The following is a 13854-nucleotide window of genomic DNA, read 5'->3' on the forward strand; positions in this document are numbered from 1 at the left end:
TGTAGCTTTGCGCCTTTCCTGGAACTCACTCTGTAGCCCAGGCTGGCCTCGAACTCACAGAGATCTGCCTGGCTCTGCCTCCCGGGTGCTGAAATTAAAGGTGTGCACCACCACTGCCCAGCGAGAAGTCATTTTCTTGAGAACTTTGAAGACCTTTCACATATCCCACAGGCATTCATTCCCCAGGAGGACAAAGTCACACCCCCTCATTTTTACATGAGATTCCTGCTCTACTTGGGCTTCTGCTGGGGTCCCTAAAGAACAACACCCATAAACTTCTAGAAATCCTCTGATTTGGTTATATTTTATAAGGCATATCTTTAAACGTCTACCCCACTGCTCAGTCTAGAGCTCTTGCCACATTCTTAGGTATTTATTACAGTAACAACATAGTTACAGATGCTAAAATTTGTATTCTTTTCCCATTGCTGAAAAAAAAAACAACAGTGTCTTTGAAATGTGTTTCCACAGTGAGGTGTCTGTGCATAGATTAACTGAGTCTTTTGTTCTGAGTTCCACAGGCCACAGAGGTGCTAGTTAGGCGGTATTCCCATCTGACAGCTCAGATAGGGAAGTATCTTCTTCCAAGGCTGTATCATTTCATTTTGTAAAAATACTTAAATGGCACTCCCTGAGTATAACATGTACATTCCATTACTAAGTTTAAGAAACATCAGTCAACAGAGTGTTCACCTTGATTTTCTTAGCCTTCATTTGGGCTTTTGCCAAGAGTGCGAAAGTGGAGATCTCTGGTCTACTGGCTATGACCCCTTCCAAGACGTGAATGGCCTTGTCGTGGTTTTCACAAAAGGAGTAAATGAGTGCTTGCTGTATTGGTGTCAGCTCAATGAGACCTGAAGGCAAAGGAGAGTTCATCAGTGTCTCTGCTGGGTAGCAAGGGTTTAGAATGTTATCATTTTAAGGGAGTCATTCAGTATCATATTTTTGCAACATCAAATGACTAATCAACACCATACCAAAACCTTCTATTAACATAAAACAAAGTTATTACAATTACAAACAAAAAAGAGTAAAATTATAAGCCTAGTATATATATATATATATATATATATATACATATATATATATAGTGAGCGCTCTCACAAACTTCTCCAAACTCTGAATCACTATACAAGCTGATTATGTAAAAATAAAGACTGAATTTTCAGACTCTTTGTCTTTCAAGTGAATTCTTCATCTACCAATATCAATATATAGGTATTACAAATAGTTAAAAAAAAAAAGGAGAAATATTTAACATTTTTATTTTGAATTAGTTGTATTTACCTTTGTTCATTTCTGCTACTTGATAAATAGTGAGCTTTGCAAGATCATGACACTTCATCATAAGAAGGTATTGTCCCCTGGAAGAAATGACAGCTTTTATTCCAAGCAGAGAAAAGGTAGTTAGTCCGTGGGCTTTTAAAACTTTCACTGGGGTCGTTGTGTGTATAAAGCACATTCTGATTGCTGTAGCCCCATACTTTTCTCATCTCCCTCCACCCCATGTCACCTCCCTCCTTCCTGGTGCCCATTTCACACTTGCTCTTTTTCTGCTCCGCTATTGTCGTCGTTTTCAGACTCACTGTTTGACCAGCATCCTCCATGTGACCATGGGTTTAAAACTCATTGGAACATGGGCTCCTCGGGTGGGCACCCAACTGAGACAAATGATTGCTCTCCCCCAGAATCTATCAGTAGCCAGTTTAGTTCAGCAGGGTAAAATAGGGTCCTTTAAAGCCCTCCAGATCACGAGTGACTGTTGATTGCCCAGTCTTTGTGGGTTCATTGCAGACAGCCACAGCTGCTGTGAGGCTGGGACTGAAATGGTTGTGCCATGCCCAGAAGATAACATTTCACAGACGTTCTCCCCATCTTCCAGATCTTAAAGTCTTTCCACGCAGCAATGCTATGATAATCCCTGAGCCTGAGAGGGGGTGGTGTAAACGTCCTGCTCAGAGCTAAGCACTCATTCATCCAAGTAAGTATTCAAAGTAAAGTTAATAATGTTACTTAATTTTTTATGATTATAAAACATTTGTACAAGTATACATAAAATCCATTTTAGCCGGGCGGTGGTGGCGCACGCCTTTAATCCCAGCACTCGGGAGCCAGAGCCAGGTGGATCTCTGTGAGTTCGAGGCCAGCCTGGACTACCAAGTGAGCTCCAGGAAAGGCGCAAAGCTACGGAGAGAAACCCTGTCTTGAAAAAAAAATCCATTTTAAAATTGTAGAGTTGTTTGTTTTGTTTTGGCTTTTGGTATTTTGAGGCAGGGACTCTCTATGTAGTGCTGGCTGTCTTAGAACTTGCTATATAGACTTAAGCTGGCCTCGAACTCAGAGAGATCATCTCTCTGCCTCCTCTCTCTCTCTCTCTCTCTCTCTCTCTCTCTCTCTCTCTCTCTCTCTCTCTCTCTCTGGTGTGTGTGTGTGTGTGTGTGTGTGTGTGTGTGTGTGTGTGTGTGTGTGTGTGTGTGTTCTCTGTCCCTCTCTTCTCTACCTCTCTGACTCTCTGCCTTTTCCTCCAAGTGCTGGGATTAAAGGCATGCACTACCATACCTGGCAAAATTAAACAGTTTTTAAAAGTCCAAAAACACAAAGTGTTAAAACACAAAATACATCTTTATCAGAAAATATGTCCCATTGCATTTTCCCAGGCCTATTAATCTTGGGACAGTATATTTTGGAGATCAATATCTTACAAAAGGTCTCTATAGCAAATTCTACTAAATTTGAAATACAGTTTTGAGTGCTACATTTTTTTATCCAATTGGCAGAGGGTTCGATTTAGTACTATGGATACAAACAGAACCAATGATCAAAAGGTACTGACTCTGAGGGGGTATTGCTGTCTACATAGCGAGTCATCTAGAAAGGTCTCCAAGACCCTCACTCTCAGAAACTGTTCTTCGGTGTAAGAGAACAGCAAGGGGAATGGTATGGTTGTCTTAGCATTTAAAAAGAAACAAGAAATGCATGTTGAGAGGTAGACACTGTTTGGAGATTAGATGTCAAATAAGGAGACTGGAAGAGTAAATAGTGGGGTACCAAGAGTTCGCTAAGATGTCAATTTACCCCAAGAAGAATTCAGTTTCTGTGCTCATACCTTATTATATATAGCTGGATTCCATCTGGCTGGAGGTGGATAGCACGAGATAATTCACACACTGCCCTTTTCAACTTGTGCAGCTGTTGAGTAATAAACAGAAATGTGTTTTCTAGTTGAAGCATCACCTTCTGATGTTTAGCCCCTCCCACAACTTCTTGCAGAATTTTTGTAGAATCTCATCCAAAAATACTCGATTTTCCTTTCTGCTTGTTTTTAGTTATTTCTTTTATTTTTTTTGAGATTATAACATAATTACATCTTTCCCCCTTTCCTTTCCACCCTCCCAATCCTCCCATATAACCCTCCTTACTCTTTTTCAAATGCAAGGCCTCTTTTCTCATTAATTGTTGTTACATATGTGTGTGTATAAATGCAAAAAGTATACATAGTTTCCTTAACTCACCAAAGCAAATATAATTCACAAAATCGAAAAAGAAGTCTTATGATTCAATGTCTTTGGTTTTTGAATTATTTATCTTTAATTTTCAAGAATGGTCACAAATACCCATTCACATATCATTTCACACTCATGTATGTGATATATTGTAGTATACATATGTTATGGGAATTCTGTTATTGTCATGGTCTGTTATCCAATTAAATAGGGTATTTGACTCAAGAGCCAAGTTCACATTCAGGTGGCCACAATGGATCAAAGAGTTCTCGGGGGGCCAAGGAAAAGAGAGAGTGGCCCCAAGGAGAACAATCAGGGACAGAAGGGGGCACAGGCCTCTTTGGAGTCAGGGCAGATGGTGGCGGGTGCATCCAGGAAGTAGTAACTGTCTTGGGTTCTAATCTTACATTTGTCATGAAGTTTTATAATTAACAAACAGTAAAAGTAACCCCTTCAGGTCTATACTTCTCTTTCACTTAACTTTTCTCCCTCAACTTTTTAACATCGATTTCACTAAATTTCACATAGTTAATAAACCAGCATACAAAAGGTGACATGAGAAGTAAAAGTAAGTTCCACTATATCCACTCTATATACATTCCACACATCCACCATAAAAATAAGATGGAGAAACAGACTTGAAACAAAATAGATCAGTGAATGTGAATGGATTAAAGAAAAAATATAAGAACAGTGTAAAAAGAGGTCCATTTGAGAGTCACATGGAAAGTAGACATTTATTCTATCCTTAATAACGGTCACAGAACCATAATTTAAATTCCCACACATTCAAAGACAAAAACCAACCACCACTGAAGACATTGCCAATGTAGCACTACACAAGCCCAGAAAAAATTAGGCCAAACAACCTAGAACTGCCATAAATAGGATGGTAGGGTGTGGCTAAAAGAAGGCCATGAACTAATTTATACACAGACATAAAGGGAAGTGAAACAGCACAGACTATTTGAAGAAAATAATGGGATAGAATTAAGAGGAAATCCAAGAGATGGGATTTGTTTAAACAAATTCGAGAATTTCTGCGAAACTTCTTGACCTGCCCTTGTTCTGTCTGCACAATTAACACGTTCACACTGGCGTGCCTGGTTGTACCAAGTGTCCAGGCTGGTATTAGTTACTTTCCCCCGTCCTGTGATCTAATACTTGAGAAAGCACTGTAAGGGGGAAGAACTGGGTTTGACTTGTGCTTTGAAAAGATAACAGTCACTCATGGTGGAGCTTAAGGCTGGGATACCTCTCAACACAACAGGCCACAAGCTGAGACCTGACAGGAAGTGGGATCAGGATATAAAAACCCCAAGAACCATGTTGTGAGGCACTTCCTCTAGGGAGGTTTTACCTCATTAAGAGTCCACAATCTCCCGTAACAGCACCACCAATTGAGAACCAAGTGTCCAAACATATGAGCCATTTTACATTTAAACCATAACATTCCATCCTCGGCTCCACACACCTGGTCTCATCTCATAATACAAAACTCGTTCAGTGTGACTCCAAAACTTCTGACTGTCTCACATTTCCGATAATATTGAAAAGTCAGAAGCTTCAAAGTCAAGAAAATTTGTTAGTTGTAGGACTCTTAAGAGCTATTAAAAAAAAAACTGAAAACAAAAAACTGCATACTTTCCATATTCAATGGTATGGAGTAAACATTCCCCTTTACACACACACACACACACACACACACACACACACACACACACACACACACACACACACACAAAGTTGAGCGGGATACAGCAAGAAAACCATCAGACCAAAGCAAACCTGAACTGTAGCACAGCAAATACCAGTCCTAAAGCTTCATGTACAACATCTGGGACTGCTGAGAGCATCTTCTATGCTCCAAAAAGTTTGGGTAGCCTTGCACCTCTGGCTGCACATGGAAGAGACCACCTGTGGCTCAGGAGGTCTCTTCCATGGGACAGCGGCACTTGCGTCTGGACGTTTTCTCAGGAAAACAGCCCATGTTTCTGACAGCTCCGATAGAAAGTCCCCTCTGCAGTTTGGGCTTTGCCTCCACTGCGTCAAATACAGCTCCACGTTTCAGGAGCTCCATGCTACTTATTGCCTGCTCAACAGCTTTCTGGACCCTTGGTGCAAACTTTTACAGTAGCCTTGCTTTTACGTTTTGCATGCCTGCAAAACCAGAACTGCAAGGACTTGGGTCTGAGCGGCTGCAGGAGCTGGGTGGACACAGAAAAACTCCAACTACACTTCAGCCACATGGTTCTAGAGTTAAAGACAGAAGAAAGGAGCTATGAATTTCCCCCTCAACACTAAGGAAAGCTGCTAAGACCAGGCACGTGCTCAGGGTGACCCTGAACGGAGGCCTAAAGAGGCCATTGTGTGAAGCTGTGAAGTTGTGTGGGTTGCCTTGGAGACCCCAAGATGTTAGAGATGCCAGAATTGTGGGATACCTGCCAAGGAGAGCTGCTAACAGGGAGTTGAAACAGCCCAAGAGAAAGAAGTGAACAAAGCTGAAAGGAATTGGACCTGAAGAGCGTTTTGACATCAGTCATGGAGATGCAGAGTTTGGAGTTTGCCCAGCTGGTTTTTGGTCTTGCTTTGGTCCAGTATTTCCTCACTGTGCTCCTTTTCCTATGTTTTGGAATGGTAATGTATATCCTGTGCCGTTATATGTTGGAAGTATGTAATCTGCTTTTGGATTTTGATTTTACAGGGGGATTATAATTAAGAGATTGCCATGAGTCTCAGAAGAGATTTTGTGCTTTGGACTTTAAAACAATTTGAGACTGTTACAGAGTATGGAGACTTTTGAAATTGGCCTGAATGTATTTTGCATTGTGATATTATTACAAGCTTATGAGGGCTAGGGAGTGGATTGTGGTAGTTCATATGTAATTGGTCTCCATAATTTCATAGGGAGTGGCACTATTAGGAGGTGTGGCTTCGTTGGAGTAGATATAGCCTTATTGAAGGAAATATGTCACTGTGGGGGTGGGCTTTGAGTTCTTATATATGCCCAAGCCACACCCAATGCCTCAGTCTACTTCCTGTTGCCTGCATATCAACATGCAGCAGCTCCTCCAGCAGCATGTCTGCCTGCATGCCACCATGCTCCCCGTCATGATAATAGATTAAACCTCTGAAACTGTAAGCTGACACTTCAATTAAATATTCTCCTTTATAAGTGTGGCCATGGTCATGGTGTCTTTTCACAGCAACAGAAACCCTAAGACATCATTTTATGTACAGGCCTCATTCTATGAACCTACAAACTTAACCTGTACCTACAACATACATACACAGAATTAGACCAACAGACTCTAAAAGGCTAACAGTAGCTTTCCCCAGCAAATAAAATTACAGGCAACTTTAAAGCTACTGATTTTCAGAAAGTTCCTCATCATTTACTCTTATTTGCATAAAATACATTAACTACAATAGCTGTATATTGTCTTATATAAACAATATAAAACGTGCTAGAGACATTATAAAAATGAAAATAGACACTTGATAAGAAGAGGCTTTGTAAATAATAATAGTTAACTGTATCTACTTAATAGATATTGCTTAGAAATCCATAAGCCTCTATGGTTAGCTGAAAAAAGATTATATTCATATATTATAAATTACACTGATAAATATCTAAAAAATTAAAATAATTTTTTAAATTCAAGATCACCAAGTCTTAAATACCTTATGATAGGTTTCTGCTCTACAAATATAGCTTTGAATAAATAAAGGATCAACTTTAATAGCCTCAGTAAATTTCAAAAAGGCTTCAGTGTAATTATCCAGGTATAGTAGATATATGAGGCCAATATTTATATAAGCCAAAGTAGCAGTTCTAAAAAGAAACCAAGAAAGTAAAATTTTTTAGAAATTTAAATTTATTTACATTGTTCTTCAATTATTAAAAGGCTAATGAAATATATGAGTCAATTGCAATCAGATATTCTTAGTATTTTACTAAAGCAATGAAATTAGTTTACTGTGGTCTCCTAAAAAATAGAAGCATGGGTGGTCGGGAAAGTGGGAAAGATCTGAGAGGAGGTGGGGGAAGGGAAACCATGATTGGAATATATTGTATGGAAAAACTTATTTTCAATAAAAAGTAGGAACATTCTTAATAAAAGACTTAGTAGTGAATTAACAATTAGAGAGTCTATACTGAGAATGGAAACGATAGTCTCCTAGACTCTTAGCAAAACTTGACTTAATCTTGAGTTAACATTGAATCAATGATTACTGTTCCTCAACTCAAAAGTTTTTGCCTGAGGTCAGGAGAAATAGTGAAAAGCAGTCATTGTAATGTTTGATGACTTTCAATGAAAAAAGCAATCCTCTCCACACGGGTATATATAAAATAGCTTTTCAATAGCAAATACATGTTGCTTTCTCTCCTATAATCAAGTGATTATTAGTATGGGGATGACCTTAGATATTACTCTGTTCAGTGTGTCCTAAAGACAAGGACAGTGCTTGTCCTGTAAACCCACGCCCATGGAAGCCCCGGGTGCTGGAGAGCAAGGGTCCTTCCACACACCTGCTGACCTTATAGCCCAAACATCACTCTGCCTCCTTAACCCTCCCCCCCCCCCAAAAAAAAAACCCACTGCGGTCCTCAGAGGCCTACAGGTGTTACTCCCCGAGTTCAACGTTTTTATTTGAGAGCTGTCTGCTAGGCTGCACAGAGATAGCATGATTTTTTTTAACCCTTTCTGAAAACTTCCATGTTTTTCTTTTAAGATTACAATATAATCGTAGCATTTTTCGCTTCCCTTCCAAACCCTCCCATATACCCCTTCTCGATCTCTTCCAAAATCCTGGCCACTTTCTTCATTAACTGTTATTATCTATATACATGTATTTTATCTGCATACATGAATCCATAGCATATATATTCCTAAAAATGACTCGCTGAGTCTGTATAATGTTACATGTATATATATTTTCAAGGATGACCATTTGGTATTAGGTAATTAGTTGGGGTTTTCTCCCACTCTCAGCCTTCCTTGGTTTTCTCTAACAACTTCCATTTTAATGAGTGATGCATTGGAGAGGAGAATTATTCAATTAAAATATATGTTGTAAAGCTGGATTTTTGGCTTGTCTAACTTTCAATTTGTGCCTCTTCCTTGTCCTGTTGGCTAAATGGCAATGGATTTTCTTTTGATTTATTGAACAACATGAAGTCAAGCGTTCCAAACACGAGGTCTTTGCTTCCACTGATTTGGATAGTGTATGTAACAATGAAGGAAACAACACCTATTTTGTCATTATTTTAAAACTTGATGACAGTTGTCCAGTGACTTAACATCAAAAAAGCTGTAGCCTACATGTCCACAAACCCACTCTGGTCACTTTTTATCTTAATACTGTGAATTTAAGTCTTCTCAGATCTTCACAATCTCTAAATTTTGCAAAGCAACTGAAATGATCAAGTCTTAGTTGACTGGTAAACTTATTCGAGGGTTATTCTAATTCTAGTGTGACTTTATAATTACAGTTTCATTTTCTACAATGTTACCAATAGTGAGAGGCAAGCTTCCTTTTATTTTATTTTTTTTCCTGATTTTATATAAGAGTGAAGTAAAGATGAAAAGACAGACTTACCTTTCCAGAGAAATAACAGTTTCAAAATCACAAATTGCCAGCATCCAAAGTTTTAGTTGTGCATAGAGTATGCCCCGATGGAGAAAGCAATTAAGATTGTCATATCCATCATTTATGAGAGCTGAGGATATAAAGTATATACCTTGATTTCTAAACAATCATACAAGTTACATTTCAAACCACACCCTTCTTATTGTTTTCCCTTATTTTGCAATCCAAAAACAATGTATCTATGACAAATGTGCCCATTTGGTGGGTGAAAATAATACATATTTTTAAAATATTGCTAACTGCCAGGTGGTGGCAGCACACACCTTTAATCCCAGCACTCAGGAGGCAGTGGCAGGCAGATCTCTGTGAGTTCAAGACCAACCTGGTCTAGAGTGAGTTCCAGGACAGCCAGGGATATGCAGAGAAACCCTGTCTGAAAGAATAGGAAAAGAAATGCTAACTAGTAACACTGTGGCTATTATGGCTCATAAATTCCTTAGAGCTGGTGGTAGATTCAGACACTCCACTCATTTTACAAATGAAGCGATTAAGGTCCAAAGGAGCACAGTGCACTGACGGGGACTAAGACATAAGTCAATGGCAAAGGCCTATCTAGAATGTAACAGCTGATGGAAGGGTGCCCGTGCTCACAGTGGCTTCTTATTATCTCAAAGACACTAAGGACTGAAGAACAGGTGTGGGTGTACTGGTTCAGAAAAGGCATATGGCAGATGCCAGGTCTATTTATCTACAGTGATAGGTTGAGGCTATTAAAGGCGAGAACATGGGGGTGGGCAAATTGACTACATATCCCAGTTGAAGTGGGCAGCTTGGATATATACTGCAAACAACAGAAACAAGAGGACAAAACAACGTCCACTGCAGATGAGTGGTCCTCACCAGTACCCAGCTTAGAGGTCACCTGACAAGTTTCTGGGTTATTAACTCCCCTTTACTTTCAAAACCATGATAGTGAAACAGACGGGCTTTTGTAAGATTCAATGCATATCTACTAAGCTTCTCAAGTCCATTCTGGATTGAGAGGTAACATTTTATACACACACAAGCACACACACACACACACACACACACACACACACACACACACACACTTCTCTATACTAGATTTGAGAAACTTTAGCCATCATTAGAGCCTGAAGGCATTCTCACTACTCAGTTCTCAATATGATTGGCCAGCAAGGAAAAGCTCTGTTGTGATACTGGTAGGAAAACTATTCGTATAGAAAAAAAAATGAGTGATTTAACTATTCTAGACTTTGTTTATATCAGTAAAATTTGGATGATGATAATAAATTCTTCATACCATTATTTGAGTACTCCATGGAAGTAGTCCATATAGAGTATCCACAATAGTGCCCAGACAGTATTAAAGCGGCCCATAAATGTCAAACATTATCAGCACAGAGCCTTGTTTTAATAGTGGATTATTTAGATCCTTGAGGTAATGTATAGGAAAGGGTTGGGCTAAAACCAGGGCTGTCTGCTCTGAATAATTCAATGGTAGAGATTTTGAATTGTTACGACAGCTTCCAACATGGAGGCTGATGGGGGCAATGTAAGAGTAAAGCTTCAGAGGAAGAACAGAGGAGAGGATTCTCTGGGTGGACCAGATCCGAGGAGTCGGATGAGCCTATGGAACTCTTCAAACCAGAAACGCTGGGTGACGGAGACCCCTTCATACATACAGCACCTCTGCTTTGGTGCCACACTGAGACATGAGGCCTGAACTGAGAAAAGGCAAATCAGAGGGAGCGAAGGCCACGGCAAGCAAAGGAGGAGAGAAGACCGAGTCAGCTGTGAGCAGAAAGTAGATGCCAAGATAAAAAGAGAAGGGAGCAGCCATCTTCCGCCCTCTTTCCCAAGAGCCCTTGGGAACAGACATGAAACATGAAGTGCCTCTCAGCATACATGAGACATTTAGGGGGATGGGATGATGTCGCAGTAAAGCGCTTGCCTTGAAGCACAGGGACCCAAGTTCTTTCCCCAGAGCCCACGGGGAAAAGGAAGGCAAACTTGGCATGATAGCACGTGCTGTTGGCAATCTCAGTGTTGGGGAGAGACTGAAGAGAGTGGACCCCTAGATTTGCTGGCCACAGAACCTAGCCTATTTAGTGAGGCCAGTGAAGGACCACGTTACAAAACAAAATTAAATTAGATTTAAAAGAATGGGGGAGAAAAAATAATAAAATTTTTAAAATTAGTCAACTCCTGAAGTTGTCCTCCGGTCTCTACACGCATGTGCACCCGTGCACACAGGTGAACAACACATGTACACAACACGGATATTCTTAAGTATGTACGTATTCACAGTACTGGACATTAATCTACATATTACATGAGTGAACAAGTATTAGCATTCTCTTCTAGGAAACAGCTGCTGATCCTTGTAGCAGACTCTCACATACACGGCGCTCAGTACCTGACACACTGTAGTCCTGCAGTGCTCTGTAAGGATTGGTCTTCCTGAATAAGCAGGCTCTGTAGTACAGTGCTAACCAGTTGTTAGGATCTAAGTGGATGGCAACAGAAAAGTCTTGGGTTGCTTGTTTATAAAAAGACCTTTTAGAATATGCTCTCCCTCGGTTTGTCCTAGAAAAAGAAAAACATTTTAATGTGTACTGCAAAATAAATAGTCTCTCTTTTTGTTAAATCTATCGCCTAATTTCTGATTCTTTCTCTTTACTTTTCAAGGGAGTTTAGTTGTGATGTTGTTGTCAAGATAACATAAATTTTACAGGGGACACTTTGTTACATAATTATATGCTTATTAATTGCATCTGTAAGGTAGCTGAATGGTTATTAACTTTAACTCATTTCTTTTACAGGGAGATAACTTTTTTAAATCCCTTCAAAAAGTCATTCTTTATTATGGATCTATTCTGGGTGCTCTTTTTAAAAAAAAAAAATAAGGAATAACGTTGGAACAAAAGGATTGAGGTGGAGAGAAGTATGAAAGTTAGGTCAAGGTATTATAAGATGGGCCTGTCTTATCACAAAGACACATTTGTTATTTTAAAGTGTTTGTCTTTATCCCGTTAGCCAATGGGGGCCACTGAGAAAAGCTTGCAAGACTAGTGACCATTATTTTTGTGATAGTCAAAGCTCAGGACTCCAGAGCTAGGAATGGCATAGTATAGTACCCGAGGTCTGAGTTCAAAAAGTGACTGAAATGCTGATTCAGTAGGAATGAAAATAGCATCAGCAGTCCTGTCCTTGGAGAATTAACATGGATTGGTGGCATGCTATGAGAGCCCCTCAAAAGGTTGATGCTGTCAAAACTTTGAGAATCAGCCGGGTAGCGCACACTTTTAAGTAAAGGCAGGAGGATCTCTGGTCTACAAGGTCAGATCCAGGGCAGTCAGTGCTTCATAGAGAGACCCTGTCTCAAAGAATAACATGTATGATATTTTTACATATGGGTCACTGTCCTTTCTTCTATAGAAATTAGAGAAAAATATTGTAGATCTTTTACTTTTCAATTTTATGTATGTACTTTAAACTAGAAATAAATGATGTTGTTTGTAATCACAAAAAAGTAAATATAAATTTTTGATTTGTTAGGACATGAATGAGACATTTCTTAAAGATAAAGTATTCTTTCTTCAAGGGTCTCAATATGCCTGCTGCTTTCAAAAGACCTCTATTGGACAGAAGTAAATCCAAAGGTGAGTTCCTTCTAACTTTTAAAGAACAAAAATATATCAAATAAGAAGTGCTCAGTGTTCAGATCCTCTCTCACCCCAGTACTAAAAGGGCATGCTCCTAAGAGAAGATGGGAGTGAGACTTACTTCTCTTTGATAAAGTAGAAAAGTCCTGAAATAAAATTCAGATTACAAAATAGAAAGAAATAGAAGAAAATAATCCATGGCAACAACTAATTCTGGAAAAGGGGGCTATCTACGTCGAGAATGAACTTAGATCCACATCTCTTATGTTGTATAAACATCAATTCCAGGTGGATTGAAGATGTTCACAGAAGGCCTGAAAATATAAAATTGCTAGAGAAAAAAATTCAGATAGCACAAATGCAGGCATAGATAAAGACTTTTTAAAATTAGATCACACTTAGGAAATAAGGCTGGCAACTGACAAATAGGATCTAATGAAATTTTAAAATTCTGTATGGCAAAGGAAATAGTTACTTGATTAAAGAGACAACCTGGCAAATAGGAAATCTTTGCTGGCTATGCATCTGGCTATACAGGATGAGTGTATAGAATATATAAAGAGCTTAAAAGAAAAAAAACCTAATCAAAAAATGGACTAAAGAACTAAATAATTCTCGAGAAAATAGTCAACAAATATTTTTATTTATTTTATTCTTACTTGTTTTATTTTTGAGATTATAATTACACCTTTCCCCCTTCCTTTTTCTCCCTTCAAACCCCCGCATACACCCTTTCTTGCTCTCTTTAAAGTCATGGCTTTTTTTTTTTCATTAATTGCTGTTGTATGTACACACACATACACACACACACACACACACACACACACACACACACACACACACATTCCTACAATCCTTAGAGACTCTATCTTAGTCCTGCTCAGAATGGCTATTATCAGGAATACAAATTACAATAATTGCCGATAAGGACCCTGAGTAAGAAGAACTCTACTCATTGTTGGTAGGAGTGTAAATTGATGATTGTAAATTGCTCAGTTTCAGATATTCTGTTACCCCAGGACAAAAAGGTATGACACCAGCCTAAATACAATGAACAACTTCCTAGA

At 39.1% G+C, this 13854-nt stretch overlaps 1 protein-coding gene across 8 annotated transcripts in view; it reads right to left on the bottom strand.

Annotated features, from left to right (window-relative positions):
* The window catches only part of Ttc6 (tetratricopeptide repeat domain 6), a 200908-nt gene that overhangs the window by 38381 nt on the left and 148673 nt on the right, over positions 1 to 13854 (bottom strand). For 7 of the 8 annotated variants that reach the window (XR_013044262.1, XR_013044263.1, XM_042260582.2 and 4 more), the window contains exons 16-21: positions 11539 to 11708; positions 9108 to 9228; positions 7188 to 7338; positions 3107 to 3189; positions 1288 to 1364; positions 694 to 854 (exon numbers count right to left, since the gene is read on the bottom strand). Coding sequence is in view for 6 of the 8 variants with exons in the window: in XM_042260582.2 (XP_042116516.1) it covers positions 694 to 854; positions 1288 to 1364; positions 3107 to 3189; positions 7188 to 7338; positions 9108 to 9228; positions 11539 to 11708 (763 nt within the window). In the remaining 2 variants the exon portion in view is untranslated. The remainder of the gene's footprint in view (positions 1 to 693; positions 855 to 1287; positions 1365 to 3106; positions 3190 to 7187; positions 7339 to 9107; positions 9229 to 11538; positions 11709 to 13854) is intronic. The other variant, XM_076550609.1, reaches the window with a different exon arrangement.

The sequence above is a fragment of the Peromyscus maniculatus genome, chromosome 14 (assembly GCF_049852395.1).
Source record: "Peromyscus maniculatus bairdii isolate BWxNUB_F1_BW_parent chromosome 14, HU_Pman_BW_mat_3.1, whole genome shotgun sequence".
NCBI lineage: Eukaryota > Metazoa > Chordata > Mammalia > Rodentia > Cricetidae > Peromyscus > Peromyscus maniculatus.